The sequence below is a fragment of the Candoia aspera genome, chromosome 3 (assembly GCF_035149785.1).
Source record: "Candoia aspera isolate rCanAsp1 chromosome 3, rCanAsp1.hap2, whole genome shotgun sequence".
Lineage (NCBI taxonomy): Eukaryota > Metazoa > Chordata > Lepidosauria > Squamata > Boidae > Candoia > Candoia aspera.
The window spans coordinates 137342722-137360458 of NC_086155.1; the positions used below are offsets into that span (position 1 = coordinate 137342722).

The window sequence follows — 17737 nt, forward strand, 5'->3', positions numbered from 1 at the left end:
GAATTACTCTATTTTGCTTTGGGATTGTTAGTAACCTCCTGTCTTCTCTTGATGAGGTCCTGTTCTGTTAAAGTTTTACTTACTTGGGCTATGTAGGTATGCATGTTCTTGCCCTGCTGTGAAATATATTTTGCTTGTTCCTTGCAAATAACTTATTTTTTTGGTTGTGCTTTAATCTATATAATAGGCCATAGTACAGAGTTATATATGATCCATCCCTGCAGCACAATTTTATTTTTAGACAGTAAAAAAACCTTAAAACTTAAGAAAACATACTGAGTGGGCAGGTTTTTCCCCCCCAGGGACCCGAAACACCTGTTGCAATGATAAGTGCCCTCTGACTGTTAAAACAGGTACTCATTTAAAGAATATAGATGTGTTTGTTTATGTATTTGTTATTTCTATTCTGGCGAGTACTTAAGGTATATCGTGAAATTTAAAAAACAAAAACAGAATATAAATTTTAGAACAAAAACTTAACACTAACATTAATGCTAAAAACAATTAACAGTTAAAAGCCTGGCAAAGAGCTTCATCTTTATAGCTTTTCTGAACACTGAGAGAATGGGGTCAAATGTAACTGAATGCATCCCACAGCTATCGACCAATGCAGAAGGTCAGTTCCATATGCCAGACAGATGGGCCACTGAGAATAGGGAAATTTTCATAAGGCTTCTGCTACAGATCTCTTGAATCAGACAAATTTGTTAACAGGAGAGATTACAAACCTGATTATCTCTTAGATACTCTGAGTCTAAACCAACTTAAATTACACCCTATTTAGCAATGGGCACAGATCTTTCACACAGGTATTGTTATGATCTCTGTGCCTTGTGCCAATTAGCAGCCTAGCTTCCACAATTAGCTCATTTTCTTTTTTGTATTGATTGACCATCTGGGGAAATAGATTCTGACTTTCTGTGTAGAAATATTTAAAAACATTTATTTTAAAAATTATCTTGAAGTTGACCAGCTGGTAGCAGTGAGCATGACTACCGTCTCTCCAACTTTTGTGGTGCGGGGATGAAAAACCAAGGAGGAAGAGAATTTCTGTTGTTTCTTGAGACTGAAACACAAAACTTTTAAAGTTTTATTCCAACACAATATTTAAGCTATTCCAAATGTTGCTGCACCTGGATGTAGCTGATTTGGAACATTCTGATGGGATGTTCTCAGCTTGAAACAAACATATTTTTAATTTTGCTTACACTTCTAGACGCCATATCAGGTTAGCATTCTGAAAACTGAATTCAAGGCCATCCCAGAAAACACAGTATTTGCCTGCACCCAGCTAAAACCTTGAATCCATAACATACATGTATAGAATACATTAGAAATGGCAATCCCACCTATGTTAAATGTATTAAAATCAACTCATGCAACTTATTACATAAGCAATTTTGCTAACACTAACCTTTTTGGGAAGATTTGCGTAAGCCTTCAGCCTTGTCCACACTTCTTTTTGAAATGTACTGTCAGGAAAAACCTCAGTCACAAGCCCCTGTGAACAGGCTTCTGCAGCAGTCAGCTTCTTGTTGAAAAGCAGCATTTCGGTGGCCTGATTAAATGGGAAAAGAAACAACTGCTTATTCTGACCTTCCACTAATTCTGGTGCTTTGTTATATATAATGAGTGGAAGAACACTTCCGTGTATAATTCATAAACTATACTTAAGTTCAGTCCTTGGCATCTACAGTTGGCATCTACCCACAACTTTGGATAGGCAGAGTAGGGATAGGCCATTTGGACATAACTGATCAAGAAGCAGTTTTGATCTGTGACAAGGCAGCTCCCTGTGATATTATGTATTTTGTAACATTCTAGGGCTCTAGTATTCGCGTGCAAATTAGCTAGTTCTATACTGGATACTGAAGCTATCATAATTTTTATACACCAAACATTTCTAACAGCACTAGTACATTTTCTTCAGCTAACTGCTATGTATATTAAAATGTTATTAAAATGCAGTCCTGACCATGCCCCATATGGCAAATGAGTGCCTACCATTACATAAATTGACCCCGTTCTTCATTTTTAACATGTTTTCTTTCCTGAACAAAATCTAAGAGAAATTTTCTCTAAATCAACCACCAAGCAGATAAAATATACATATGCTACCTTTGTTAACCCCATAATTTTGGGAAATATGTATGAAGAACATCCTTCTGGACTTTGACCCAGGTTGCTAAAAGGAGTATGAAATGTAGCCTGTGGGGAAAAAACATTGTCAACATGTAAATGGTTTTTTTTTCCTTAGAAGAATGAATATAGCTATGTCACTTACAAATGGTATGGTAAAACTCTTGTCATGCTTAGTCTTAACTGAATAATAATAGTATTTATATTTGAGATATGCTTCGTATGTGGATATTCAAAGGCTTTTAAACAAAGATAACATATGTGGACTGAGTTGCAGGGATCAACATTTCTATGGTTTATATAACAGAAAAGAATATTGAGGACAGTCTTTGACTTCTCTTATCCAGTTACAACTGTTATTAACAAGAATAACTTCAGACATGCACTGGACATTCCTATATTTACAGTTCTTTGTACAAGTGGCAAGACTCTTATGTAGAGATGTGATTCATGGATGGAATATTCTGGAGAATTCTGGAACATTCAGTTCCTCCTCTAGGCTGTGCCAAATCTCTGAGCCATGCTATTCCAGATGGAAATTGACAGTTTCCTGAAGTAAATTCCCTAAATCTGGTTTAAAGTGTCCCTTGAAGTACATATCCTGCTCAAATGTAATTAATTATAGTATGTTCTTTAAAATGGAATTATCCACAATATTAATGTTTTTTATGGATTTGAAAAATTCACCCAGATATTTTTGTTTGTTTGTTTATTGTATTTTTATACCTCTGGACTCAAAAACAAACCCTGGAAGTGTAAGGGACATATTCTCTTTTTCCCTTAGAGCAGTGTTTCTCAAGTATGGCTGGCTGGGGAATTCTGGGAGTTGAAGTCCAGATATCTTAAAGTTGACAAGATTGAGAAACGCTGCCTTAGAGTAATGTTTTCTGGGTACAACAGTAGCCAGGCTAGTGAAGGACAGCAATTAACATTGTAAAGCAAACACTTTAGATAAGCAATTGGAGGAGGCGGAAAATTTTATCTTGTATTTTGTAAGGAATACTAAGAACTACTAAGGTTTTCTTTAAGACTTCACTTTTGCACTTAGTTATAAATACACAATTTCTTTGTTGTTATTTTTGAACTCACAAGTGAGTGTGCACGTGCCAGCTTGCAGGTGCTTCCAGAGAGTTTAGGTTTTTCTTTTTGATTCCCGGCCTACATGCTATATGCTTGCATTCCAGTATGAGGACTTTCAGTTAAAAATAATTCAATTGGACAAAGAACATTCCAGTTCTCATACATAGCCCCTCACCCTGCCACACTTGATTCTCCAAATAGGAAAAAAGGAAGTCTGTATCTTGAACAAACAGATGCTATTCCAACAAACATCTATGTCCACAATGATCTAGTGTTAGAGATAGGAGGCAGCAAGGCAGAAAACTTACACGGTCAGTAGCATATACGATGTCAAACAGCCCAAGTAAAGTTACAGAGATCCCAACAGCTGGCCCATTGACCACAGCAATTAATGGCTTTGGAAAATCAATAAAATGTTGAACAAAGTTTCTGTAAATAGGAACAGAAATTGGTCTACAGGCAAGATAATCTTTTGCAGTGTCACAACATGTGAGCAATTTTTCTCTAGAAAAAAAAACCCCTAGCTTTTCTCTGTTTTAGTTAAGATATAAATCTAACAATTTATCGGATACTCTTAAAGCTGAATTTTCCTGAGGATGTACTGTATATTTTTCTGGGATTTTAAATACACAATATTTATCTTTAAATCATCCTGTGAGGCAAAGAGTGCTTTTGTTTTTACTAAAATACAATTCTACTACTGATTAAAATAGGTGAAAATTGCATCAGAAGACTTTTAAAGCTCTCTTGGTAATAACCCAATATTCACACAACTAACCAACCCATTTCTAGCTCAAGCTGCACCAAGTATTCGTCTGATAGTCTTTCTGCGCCATGCGCTTAAGAAAGAACTAAGATGTCCATAATGGAAAGTGGCTTCAGTTTGAGTTCCTTTTTATATATTTACTTAATTGTTCATATCTTATTTTGACAGGTGTCGGTAAGATAATTTGAAATAACGTATTTTTTCCCAAATCATAAAATATTCTTGTGCAGACACATTTCCTAGTGTGTATTTTCCTGAGACAGATTTATATAGGTAAATGATATTTTCTGTACCTGGAAAATCTGCACAATTAGATTTTTCACAACTTTTCTGTCAGTTTCTAAAGATATGCTTATCTAAGAATAAAATAAGGAAGTATGATCCTAACATCCCACATTTTACATTTTTTTTCCTGGCTCTATGTCACTAGATACCTGGGTCAGGATTAGGATAAGTAACATACATTGCCTTCTATCTCATTAGCTGCTACCTTCTTCTGCCCAGATTTCATTTCAATGGCTTTTACTTCCAGATTTTCTCTACTTTGATTCAATAATATTCTCATTCAGATAACTGTATTGTCCAGGTAGTATTTTTTCTGTCACAAACATGTATGTAAATGATATTGAAATGATACTACATTATATAGGATAGGATATTACTACTTCCCTGAATAAATATTGCAAAATAATCCCAAATACCCAACTGAAATGCTAATACTTCTAGTTTCCTTGTCTTGAAACATGAAATATAATCAATATGGAAAATGCTGTCTTCAGTTCAGCCTATGGAGTGTTTCTCCTGCAATTGTCCAATGTATCTTCCGTTCTTCAGCCATTTTGTTTTGCAGCCCAAAGACAAAGCTAACATTTTCCCACTGACTGGCTTCCATCCTGATTTGATGCCTCATAGAGAATAACACTCTGGTGCCTCTGTTATCACCAAACCAGTAAAGGGTGACTGACACCTTCATGACCTATATTAAATATTTTGCTTTCACATAATAGTAAGTGCTTTGCCTTCTTCAATGAATTGTGAAAAGGCAGGCATGATGTAAGAAGAAAACAAAAATAGACAGTGATATTCTCTTAAATGTACACTGAGCACTTCCAGAGATTGATTCTCCCCTACCTCTTGTGGTACACAATCAGTTGCACAATGTTGTCTGCAAATTATCACTGATAAGATGAACATTTCCAATATTTCTGACTTCTCATCTCCTCCAGAAAACTTACCAATATTTTCTCTTCTCTGCTTCATACACAAATGAAACTAATGTTCCACAAACTAGTATTTGTGGATAAATACACTTCTAGGAAACAAGCCCTCTTGTTGGCATGCTAGGTTTGCTATCACAAAATGTTCTCAGGCTATATTTGGATAATATACATCATAGGACTTATAAGAATACCATCTTCACAAGGTTCATCCTGTAAGACCATTAGGTGCCATGGTATCAGAAGATTTTTGAGGCTCCTTAGTACATTGTTAGTAGTTTTAAAAATGAATTTTCTCTTGCAACAATTGCTGTCTATTAGGAAGCATATTCTGAAAAAGCACCAGAAAAATATCAACAAATATATGTGGACAAATGCATGGGTGGCAAGGAAAGGGGGGGCACTAGAAAGTTATGCTTGGATAGGTAGTCCTCAAGTTACAACAGCAATTGGGACTGGAATTGTCACTAAGAGATGTGGTTGTAAAGCGCGACGTCACGTGACTGTATCACTTAGTGGCGGTAATCCTTTCGGTCCCCGTTGCTGTTGTTAAGCGAGCACCTCCTTGCAACTTCCTGCTGACTTCCAACAACAAAAGTCAGTGGGGAAGCTGGCAGGAAGTTGCAAGTCCCAGGCAGTTTGCAAGCAGGCCAGCAGGCAGGCAAGCGGCTGCCGCCAGGTGGGAGAGGGAGGGGGTGCGTGGGTGGCCAGGGAGGTGTGGTGAGAGCACGGAGGGGCTTGGGGTGGCTGCTGCTGGGCAGGGGAGGGTACCTGAGTAGCCAGGGAGGGTACCTGGGTGGCTAGGGAGGTGCAACGCAAGCCAGCGAGGCTTCAGAAGGGTGCACAGGTGGCAAGATGGAAGGCTGCTGGTGTGGCAAAGTGCTCATTGTGAAGTTATAGCAGATATTTCAAGGCATAGGAGTGTGCTAACCTTGCCTCAAACAGAACATTTGGGCAATTTATATTCAAACTGATAGATTATTTGAACAGAATTTGTGTTTTACTCAGTTGTTTATTTAACAAACGTTAGAGGGCTAGATTGTCTGCATCTTTTCTTTCCTTTTTCTTTCCTTTTGTGATGTTTCCAGAGTTCGTTTCAATAACTGACAACAGGAAAAACGGGAAAAAATGCAAGACAGGTATTTACTGAGGCAGTGGCTTCTGGTCAAAACTAAACAGAAGAGGAAGTTCCTTTTAGTTCAGATTCCCATGCCACACTACATGCAATGACTATTCTATATTAACTTTATGTGCTGCAGACTTTATCCTATTCAAATATACACTAGTTTCTGTTACTGGAAATTTATCTACAGTTACAATCCCATGCGTATTTGTTTATTTAGGAGTAACTAAATGAACTTGGTAGGACTTGTTTCTGTCTACCACCCGTTGTACATATTCATTATACATTTTAACAAAATGAAAAGCAAGTCATACTTGAGCAGCACTACACCATTCTTTGCAGACTCTTCCATTCCACCAGCTGAAGTATTGGCAAAGTTGTTCAGGTCATTTCCACTACAGTAATAGTCGCCATTACCTATAAATAAGCAAATAAAAAAACAGTGAAATAAATAGAGGAAGTCCTCACTTAACAACTGCAATTTGGACCAGCAACTCCAGTGTGACTGCACCTAACTTGCAACATCAGTTCTGCTGTGGTTGTTAAGTGGATCACCTGGGGTTATTAAGTGTGACATCACATGATTGTGACTTGCAACATACTGCTGGCTTCCCCATTGACTTTGCTTGTCAGAAGCCAGCTGTGAAGGTCACAAATGGCGACCACATGACTGTGGGACACTGCGACCATTGTAAATGTGTGCTGGTTGTCAAGGGTGAATCGCAATCTCATGACTGTAGGGACACTGCAATAGCTGTAAATTCTAGGACCGGTCATAAATCTACTTTTTTAGTGCTGTTGTAAGTTTGAACAAAGCAGTTGTTAACTGAGGACTACCTGTATTTGTATTACATGCAAAAAGAGGATTCTAGGCAGAACCAGTCAACTTATTTTGGACAGGGTTCAAGATTAGTTGAGGATTATTACATGATTTCAATGGCTTATTAAGTTCCCACTGTAATCAGTAAGATTGTAAAAGAACATTTTGACTGGATTCTGCTCTTTGTTATTTAAAACTTATTTAACCAATAAAGAATATTGTAGTTTTGTTCTTTCACATTATTCTTTTAATTGACTAGAGGTAATAAAATTAAAATATGGTTTAGCATTTTCTATATACTTTGAATATTGCCTCATTTGCAATGTACATGAGATCAAGTACATTATTTTATTAAATAGATAAGAATTGAGAGGTACAGATATATTAGTAATAAATTTAATACTTCTCAAATTTGCAGAATAATTCATTTATATTTTATTAGAAAATCTGTGAGAGTCAAGCAAATGTTATTTCAAACAAAAAAAAATATTTAAACATGCTTACTATTCCTATTTATGTGGGCCAAATTAAATAGGTAATATCTGACATAAATGCATTTTGGACAGAGGAAAGGAAGGGAAAGTATTTAATAACTACCCAAATATACTGTTTTTCCCGTGCCTTTGCATCTGTAACAAAGGTTGCCATAACTGTTTGTGGTATATACTTTTGGATGCTTTGTGACCCAAGGGATTGTATTCCTTTCTTATTCTTCCTATGTAGCATTTCAGTTTCACTTCTTTCATCCTGAAACCACATCCTATCTTGAGACAGACAGCTTTCTACTCTCTTCTACAAGCAAGTGCCTAAGGGAAGGAATTATTTTTTTAAAAATGAAGGCTATTATCTTATGCTAAATGGGATATTACAAGGTGAAATAAATGGTAAGCAAACAGGGTTTCTAAAAAAATCTGAAAAACAATCTTGAAATGGCATTTTTCAAATTCTACTTACAGACATGCTACTCATAAGAACTGAGAATTTCCCTTTTCAGGAAACGGTATGTCATTATCTCTATGTAAACAATATAAACTAATGCCAGAATATTTATATCTATGTCATATCCTATCTAGTTTTTATTTAATCAGTGTTACATGTGAGCCAGATCTTATCTTGTTTCTCTAGTAACAGCCCAAAATCATAAGCCAGAATTTGTACTGACTTATTTGTTAGGAAAGGACCAACACAAGATTTCTGGCTTGCATGTAACAATAGTGGGAGAAACTTCCGACTTGCTTAGCTCTTTCCGGCAATCAGGAGCGAAATGGGAGCAATAATTTTGGCAGCAGTATGAAGAAACTAGCATTCTGAAGAATCCTAGATGCTATTATTGCATGTGAACGCAACTACTGCATCCAGAAAATATATTCCCCCACCCTCCTGCTTACACAAACTTGACTGAACAAGATAAGTCCTTGAGTCAAGTGCAACTCCTGGTTACTATACAAATGAATGTTTGCCATCTTGACCTGTCTTTGTAATAACTTGTAGTTCCTCCAAAGATGTCCCAGTGAGGTCCCATCCATCCATCCATCCATCCATCCATCCATCCATCCATCCATCGTTTTTGTCTTTCTTCAACCTTGCCAAACAGAGTTAGATTTCATGTCCATCATCCACTTACATCACATGCTCAAAGTATGTGTGTTTCTGCTTTGTAATGATTGTTTTAAAAATTCAGTCAGTTTTTGTATTTTCTCAAACCAACTGATTAGCTCTTCTTGCTGACTTGCTTTCACTCTTCTGATATTTGTTGTCACTAAAATATCCTCATGATTTTGCCTAAGTTTCTTATTGCCTTTTTTCCTAGGATTCTCTTATTTTTCCAGCATGCTGTCCATCTGTAACCATATTTTATCTAAGAAAATCAAACTAACACCTTCGCTTTTTTACTGTCAACTGTAAATTCACTAAGCATACAGCTTAACACAACCTTTGTTTTCTTAATACTTAACTTTAACACAGATTTTCACTTTTGTAGTAAAAGCTAATACCTGTAAGAACTGTTAGAGCAGAATCATCATTTGCTGCTTCCTCAAGTGCTTCTATAATTTCATTGTACATCTGCACAAGAGAATTAACAAATGAAAATAAATTCCCATTCCATATGCAGAAAGTTAGAGGAAAAATGTTTGTAGCTAGAACTACTGAATCCCCAGATTATCAATGCCATCCAAAGACTCAAAAGAACATTTTTTTTCCAGAACTGCTATAGATACAGAATGTTTCCAACAAATAAAATTGAGAAAAACAAAATATGCAGAATATCAAATTGTGCTTTCTTTGTGGTTCAGAATATATAAGCAACTTTTTTCTTAAATGACAGAAATGTAAATGTAAAATATTATGACCTTTGCAATGAACATATGCAGTCTTTTGATCATAGCAAGATGCAAGCTCCTGGTTTATAGATGACCACAGAAGCTATCTGAGTCAATTTCTATCAGTCAGATATTTGTACAGAGGTAATAAAATGTATAGTACAACATTAATACTCAGTAAATGGAATACGATATTATCAGTTTTTTTAAGAAAGCTCCCCTTTCTTATAATTCATTTCTGCTACATTAAAAAAAAGTCACTGGACATCAATTAAATCAATTAACCTGCCATTTTAGATGAAGAGAACAGGCAAAGTAGAATTCTTTATTCCACTGGGTTAAAGTCTAATTAAGTGTAAAGCTGTATGAATACTAAATGATTATACGAATTCTCAATTCAACTGCATATTGAAGATCATAGAATTATAAAATATCAGGTTTGGAAGATATAATAGAAATCATCTAGTCCAATCTTCCATCCAGATAAAGGTTTTTAGACATAAAAGGAAAGCTAGTTATTATTTCATTAATTGCTTAATGAATAGTTTCCAAAATACTTTTACAGGACAATCTGACCACATATACAGTTGATGAATTAAGACATAAAACAAAATGTCCTGTTCCCCAAACTTTCCCCCTGACCTACATTTTCTTCTTTCTCCAGTTATTGACATACTGTATGTTCTCTCTCTTTAAAGTCATACAAACCCTACTTTAATCCAGCTGTCATTAACTAAGCAATAACATGCTATCAAAATAATTGCTTGTTGCTTCCTTATTTACTTTTGCCTCCTTTTCTGTTATTTTTCCTTTGTTGAATTTCAAATATAAAATTTGTCTTAAATTCTGTAAATCATGTTATCAGTCAAAGCAAATATTTGTAGCTCAGGGTTGAACTGTGGAGTCCTTGGTGCTCTCTGAGCCTTGTTGTTAAAGATGTTGCCTAGTCTGGCAATGAAACGTCTGCAAGAAAACAACAAGGCTCAGAGAGCACCAAGGACTCCACAATCATGTTATGGTATGTAATATGCAGGAGCTCAGGGGGATGAAGCAATGGAGGAGAAAATGCCTAGGGCATTGCTAGAGGAAAAGTCGACTACACACCACACCAAACAGGTAGTTTGATGGCAGTGCTGACCCAGTGCCTGGAGGCTGTCAGGGGAGAAAAAGACTTTTGATTGAATCCCTTCAAGACAGAGTGGCTTTGGTCTTGTGGGCATAATGATTCCAGGAAAATTCCATCTTTAACTTTGAGCAAGGTTCTATTCCTCCACTTAGAGGTGGTTCACAATTTGGGAGTTCTCCTAAACTCACAGCTTCTACTTGAAGAACAGGTGGCAGCTGTGACTAAGAGAGCTTTTGCACAGTTACAGCTTGTGTGTCAATTGTGATTTTCTTGGACCAGGAGGCCCTGATCATAGTCACTGATGCCCTAGTCACTATCTGTTTGGAATAATTTAATATACTCTACATGGGGTTGCCCTTGAAGAACATCTGGAAACTACAGTTGGTGCAGAATACTACAGTCAGAGGCAGTAATGGGTATATTCTGACATGTTAGGGTGATTCTGCTGTTTTGGGAGCTAGAGTGGTTACAGTTCGCTTCTGGTGCATTGGCTCTGGACCTTGTTATCTGAGGGATCACCCTCTTATAGTCATCTACCTGTACAAACAGATCAAATAGGGTCCCTACAAGACTGTCATATCACAGAGCCTTGGCATCTGGCATTCTCAGTAGCTCTCCTCAGTCTTTGGAACTCCTTCCCAGTAGAAATTTGATCAGCCTTTTTGATCCTTGTTTTTTGTTGTTTATTCGTTCAGTCGCTTCCAACTCTTCGTGACTTCATGGATCAGCCCACACCAGAGCTTCCTGTCAGTCGTCAACACCCCCAGCTCCCCCAAGGATAAGTCCGTCACCTCTAGAATATCATCTACCCATCTTGCCCTTGGTTGGCCCCTCTTCCTTTTGCCTTCTACTTTCCCTTCAGGAAAACTCTGAAAATCTTCCCGTGATTTGAAAGTGGGAGTGCAGATGCATGGGATTTGTATTTGTTAGTGTTTATTTCTTGATCTGTTTACATTTATATGTATTTGGGGTTTCCCAGAGTATTCTTATATGTTTATATTGTTAGCTGCCTAGAGCCTGCAGGAATGGGCAGTGTAACAAGCACAAGAAATAACAAATAAACAAACAAGTGTCATTAATCATTTTGAGCATTTGGAGTTTTAAGAACATTTGGGTGGTCTTGCAAAATGGCTGCTGAGAAAACACTTGGCAATTATAAGTGATTGATTACATCAGTCAATCAATGGTTTCAAATAACTGATCCACCAGAAAACTGCTTGCTATTCCAGTTAGCTTCTGTAACCTGAAAGACATTGCTGACTGCCCCAAACAAAGCACTGGGCTGGGTCTGTTCATTGTTTTTTGTTTTCTAAAAATGCTTAGGGGTCTATCAGGATCTCCAGACTGCTTTGTGGTATGCAGTTTTCCATTTTTAAAATTAAAATAATTGTTTAAATGTAAGAAGGCAGATAGGTAGTAATCTTAATGGGTACTTGTAGCATTCCTGGGTGAAATTTTGTGGATCTCAGGTGTATGCACATCAACGTACATATGTACACTGATTCACCTGTGTTTGAAAAATAGCAAGGGGGAAAAAAAGAACAGAAACAGATGAGGTAAAGAGAAGACAGGGAAAGAATCCTAACAGTGTGCCAGGGGTAACTTTCCCTCAGATGTCTGGGGTGACTGGTAAACATATATGGATGGCACCGTTTTGTGAAATCAAGCCTTAATATTTTAAACATCTCTCTCTTTTCATGTACCCCATTTGTTCCTTTTCATGTACTCCATTTGTTCCCAAACTACAAAATCTACAAGCTTTACCTTGATATTGATAGCATTTTTCCTCTTTGGGCGGTTTAACATGATCTTCATGATGTTGTCTTTAGTAGTAACCTGGAGTGTCTCATAGCTGGATTTGCTACCAGGGGGAATTTCATTAACTGGAGAAGATTCTGCAGAAACCAAACTGGACACAAGCTCAATGTAGCTCTGTCTGGCATTGTCCTGTAATGAGAAGTCAGTAGTTAGTATAAAATAGAATATATAAATGATATCAAGATAAAAAATGTAAACAAACTGCCACAGTGAAGGACTCAAAATTAGAAATAACATATTTTATCTCAAACTTTTCAAGTGATGAAAGTGCAAGTCTAATTGCTATGTTTTAAATTTTTTATTAATATGTATCTTTGGAAAATTCTTTGTTGGTGTAAGTTGAATGCTGCTATTTCTATGGTTTTTTCAGAATGAGGATACAAATGGTTTAAATTATTTTAAAATATATGCAATTTTCCTATTAAAAATACAGTTGGATCACAGATCATAAGAAAACAGTCAAAACAGGCATTGGACATGGTATAGCAAAATTAAGCATTTTAACATCATATTAATATCACTGGTAAATTTCAACATTAATTCTTCCCTCAATATTATAAATTCCTAGTAGTTGTGAAGCTACGAAATGGAATTATATACTCTCAGTATGTGCCAGGGAATTCATTTTCTTGCATATTTTTTAAATTTATTTATTACATTTTGTATTTGACCTTGAGCTAAGTACAGTTGCTGCGCAGTACATATATAATTCCTGCAGAAAGTGCATATTACCAATAGATGTTGCAATGGGGGAGGGGAAGGGGAGCTATTCTGATGGCCTTTGAAGACATCAAAGTTTCTCTTTGTAGCATAATTATACCACAGTCCCAGGACACATTAAAGTAATATGTGCTAGTACTTGAGCCAGCAGAAAAATATGCTGGCATAAAATTTGCTGCCTTGATTGCCATACCCTATTGTACCACATCAGTGACTTACGAACTGTTGCTGTCCTTATTTTTTTAATGTGGGAAAAGATAAATTGGTGGATTCCCCTTATGTTGTTTCCCCTGCCATCAAATGTCACCTACAGCGGAAAACAATCAACAACAACCATTCCTAAAGCAGAAAGCACTTGCACCTCATGAGTGGACTGCTGTAATGTGCTCTACATGGGCTCCCCTTGAAGACCACTTGGAATTTACAGCTGGTACAAAATACAATGGCCTACATATTAACTGTGACAATTTGGTACTGTCAAAACAAAACAAAATGTATTAGAGTTACACCCACTTTCCTTCAGGAGCTCAAAGCAGTGTGTATAGAGCTTCCTCCTTCCATTTTTTCCCCACAACAACAAATCTGTCAGGTAGATTGGACTGAGAAAGGGTGACTGCCCAATAGTCAAGTAAAGATGATTCCAGATGATACTTTGAGCATACAATTATCCTGCCTCGCTCATGGCACTTCAGAGGGATTTAGATATCACTGTCTTTCATTTGTACCCTGTCAGGTTTTCCCAGAATGTATATTGTCTTTTGATGTGTAGTACAGAATCCTCAATCAGGAAGCACCCTAAATTAATTTGTTTCTAATTTAACAGAATTAATTCACTTTAGATCAGTTGGGAATTTTAGTTACTTATGAAAGATAGCCAGTTTGGTCCAGTGGTTAAGGCACCAGGCTAGAAACCAGGAGACTGAGAGTTCTAGTCCCACTTTAGGCATGAAAGCCAGCTGGGTGACCTTGGGCCAGTCAGTCTCTCTCAGCCCAACTCACCTCACAGGGTTGCTGTTGTGGGGAAAATAGGAGGAGGAAGGAGTACTACATCTTCCGACCTTGAGTTATTTATAAAAATAATAAAGGCGGGATAAAAAATCTAAAAAAAAATTACAATGCAGCCTTGAGTAAAACAAGAATATCCTTTTTTAAATTATTATTATTTATTCTCTGGTGGTGACATCCTTCTCAAAGTCCCTTTAAAAATTAACACCTTGCCTTTTGCTTCCAGTGATTTTGCATATTTTTGTAAGAACCAACAATATGTACTATGGGCATCTTCATATAAAAATATTTGAAATAATGGAAATGGAACTTCTTATAATATTTTCCAAGTTTTAATAAACAAAATATTTAAAATGGAATCTCTCCACAACCCTTGATGTCAAGTAAGAAACTCGTACCAGAGAAAGTTATTTTAAAAAAGCTACCACAATTTTAAGACTGAAATCTTGAAGCCACATACATGTCATTTGCATAATTATGTAACTGATATAGCTACATCATCTGCATCAATTTATACCATTTGCAATTATGCAAATTACATATCTCAAATCATGTAAATTACACCAATTATATAAATGTGGATATAATAGACATTTGGTTTTAAAGGACACTTTCCCACCACCACCAATGTTAAATCAAGGTTTTTTTGTGGGAGCGTGCTTACCTGTGTCATATTGCCAAGTGAGTGCCATGCATCCCATTTGGCTTTGTTGATAAAATCCAACATACTTGGTTTTGGAGTATTACATGATCCCAGAGTAGCCTGTGTCAAGTCAAGTCAAGTCAAGTCAAGTCAAGTCAAGTCAAAACTTATTTATGGTCCAACACAAAATACAAGAAAAAGACCAACAATGCAATAAATATAAAAAGGAATTTTTAAAATTGCAAGAAAATCCTAAAACAATTAACAGCTAACAATAACATGAGGGAGGAATGAGAGTTTCTAACAGCTATAGCTATTGATAAAAGATTTTGCAACCTTGTTAGAGGTTTTTGGTGGTCACCTAGAAGGTAATGGCCTCCCGGTTGCAATGGCAATTAGAGTTGTTAACAATTGGAAGCATTAAGTTTAATTGTCATTGGGTATACAACCAACATTTTAATAGCACACATGAGACAGATTCTACCTCCAAGTCCAAACAAAAACAAGTTTGACTTTCATATGGGAGACTTGTATATCTATCTATCAGGTGTTGCCCTAATAGGTAGCACCCAATTCGGGCCAGAATAAATCGTTTCCTATGAGGAACATATAAGATGTTTAAGAAAATTATTTACTTCCTCCACTTCGTTTTTTCTTACTTATTTTTATGGGCACCCAACCAAGGATTGTAAAGTTGCAAATAAAGTAGATAACTTTTAAAGATAATAGGTTATATCGGTTTAGTTAACTAAATCAACTCAACATGTTTTTCAGGTTTTAGATCTATAATTTTTATGCTATTGTAAATTTACATACTTTACCTATATGTACATGATTATTTTTCTGTATTTCCCTTTTTATTTTTTTGCACTGATCACTGACCATAATAAAGTTCATTCTGTTCTGACATATTTTAAAGAATAAAGAAGTGAAAATAGGTGTTAAAAATAATTGGTAAAACTGTCCAGGGAAGTTTATGTAAACATACCAACCTAGCACTTTTAAAAACAGGACATACTATGTGCAACTTTGAGACACACGAACACAGAGAGACAGAGAGAGAGAGAGAGAGAGATTCCAAATATATATATTTTTAAATGCACATATTTAAGAAGGTAATGGTCAGAATACCTGTTTAAACAATGCATAAAGCTTCAACTTTACTTCATCGCTAGGTTCATCCTGCAAAAACTTCACCTGCTCTTTGGCCTTGTCAAAGTCTTCCTGACTGAACTGCATGGTAGAATTAGTTGTGTGTAATTGCAGCACAGGAAAACGAACACCGTATGCTTTACTGTGAAAAGAAAAAGAAGAATAGGAAGACCAAGTTGCCCTGTTCAGATGCTCAACCAATAAAATATTCAGAGGACTTGTCATATGCTCAATATCATTCACAGACCAAAGATCAGTTAATAAGTACAAAGATCTAGCGCTGCCTGGGGCAAAATTAACCTTTGAACAAGAATGCTTAATCCATTCTTCTGTATAAGCATTATGCTGTGAACGTCATTGGGATGCTACCAAAATGGAACCAGAACACTGTAAAGGTTTAACAGTCAGCCACAAAACAAAACAGCAGACAAGCTGGCTGGCTTTAGAAAGCAAAAGGCAAGCCTCTTTCTTCCCCCACTTCTTGTTACTTAACATATGCATATCTATGCATAGCTAGCTAGCTACACAGACACAGACACACATGTATATATGCTCACATATAAATACCCTGTATTACCTGAAGGTGAGATTCTTTCTCCAAATAATCAGCTTTAATTGAAAAGGGGTTATTAAGAGAGAGGCATGTGCTACTGAAAGTGAGGAATTGTTTTTGATCACCTGTGCACGCAGCCTCTAGCAATATAGCAATACGGCTGTGGAGTTCGTGGCTAAAGTGCTGGCAATGGCTTCTCCCCGTCCCACAGCAACACTTCCCACCCCACCCCCACCCCCAGGCAAACAGTTTAGCCCAGGAATTTCAAACTTAAATCATCATGAGTGTTGCATAAGGGCTAGTTCATTATACTGAAGGCTGTAATGATGAACCCTTTTCATACTTTCACAGAAAAGTCTCTAGAGTCAAAAATAAAGTAAGAGTATCATAGTTTGTCATTAAACAAGTTAAATAAAAGAAACATCAGTGCAAAACAGAGTAACCTGAGAAATAGAGCTGTGAAACAGAATCATTTTGGCTGCTTAGCTAGCAGTGTTTTTCACTAACCAGAATACCAATATTTAGTTATATTGTTGTGTTGACTTGTAATATTTGTTTGAGGTTGTATCTAGGACAATGCAATCTAAGAAACCATCCCAAAGCTGCCCAATTTCTACTTCCTTTTTCTTCCCTTCTCTGCTGAACAGAGATCTTACTTTTCTTCAATCCAGGGCTGTTGGGTGGGTAGAATGATGGAAGCATGTACAAAAGGAGGAAAAGGCCTGCATCACAACTACACAATGTGCAGTGCCCTGACTTTGCCAGTCAGTGTCCTGAGTGCTTACACAATATGTTTTGTGCCGTAAAAAATGACATGATGGGCCACATGCAGCCAGGCTGTGAGTTTAAGTCCCCTTGCCAAGTCTGTTCAGGCATTACAAAATGGGTTGAAATTGTTAAGGCAAACAACAGGGGTGAGCCCTGCCTCTAAGTCAGGCTTGTGAGTAATCTTCAAAGCATCCAGGTTTTCCATAAGAACTACCTCCATGCAGACATAGGTTGCATCAATGCCTATGAAGATTAGCTCACCAGTGCTGCTTGCCTGGTGAGTTTTTATTCTTTGGTAATACATACATAGGATTTCTCTCCTTTGCTTTCATCCATAGTAAGTTACCTTTTTCCTTCACCTCATTTTCACCCACTATTCTCTCCTTCCTTTCTCAGAACAACTATCTCTACCCCATACCCCATCTCCAAACCTCCTTTTTTTTTTTTTTTTTTACTAATTTTGTTGGGTGATGTAAATGAAAATTC

The 17737-nt window shown here is 36.7% G+C and overlaps 1 protein-coding gene across 1 annotated transcript in view; it reads right to left on the reverse strand.

Annotated features, from left to right (window-relative positions):
• Positions 1 to 17737, reverse strand: part of ECI2 (enoyl-CoA delta isomerase 2) — a 38136-nt gene that overhangs the window by 4970 nt on the left and 15429 nt on the right. Inside the window, exons 2-9 of the mRNA XM_063298842.1 lie at positions 15910 to 16072; positions 14800 to 14898; positions 12357 to 12539; positions 9140 to 9209; positions 6640 to 6742; positions 3528 to 3648; positions 2119 to 2208; positions 1415 to 1558 (exon numbers count right to left, since the gene is read on the reverse strand). Coding sequence (XP_063154912.1) covers positions 1415 to 1558; positions 2119 to 2208; positions 3528 to 3648; positions 6640 to 6742; positions 9140 to 9209; positions 12357 to 12539; positions 14800 to 14898; positions 15910 to 16072 — 973 coding nt within the window. The remainder of the gene's footprint in view (positions 1 to 1414; positions 1559 to 2118; positions 2209 to 3527; positions 3649 to 6639; positions 6743 to 9139; positions 9210 to 12356; positions 12540 to 14799; positions 14899 to 15909; positions 16073 to 17737) is intronic.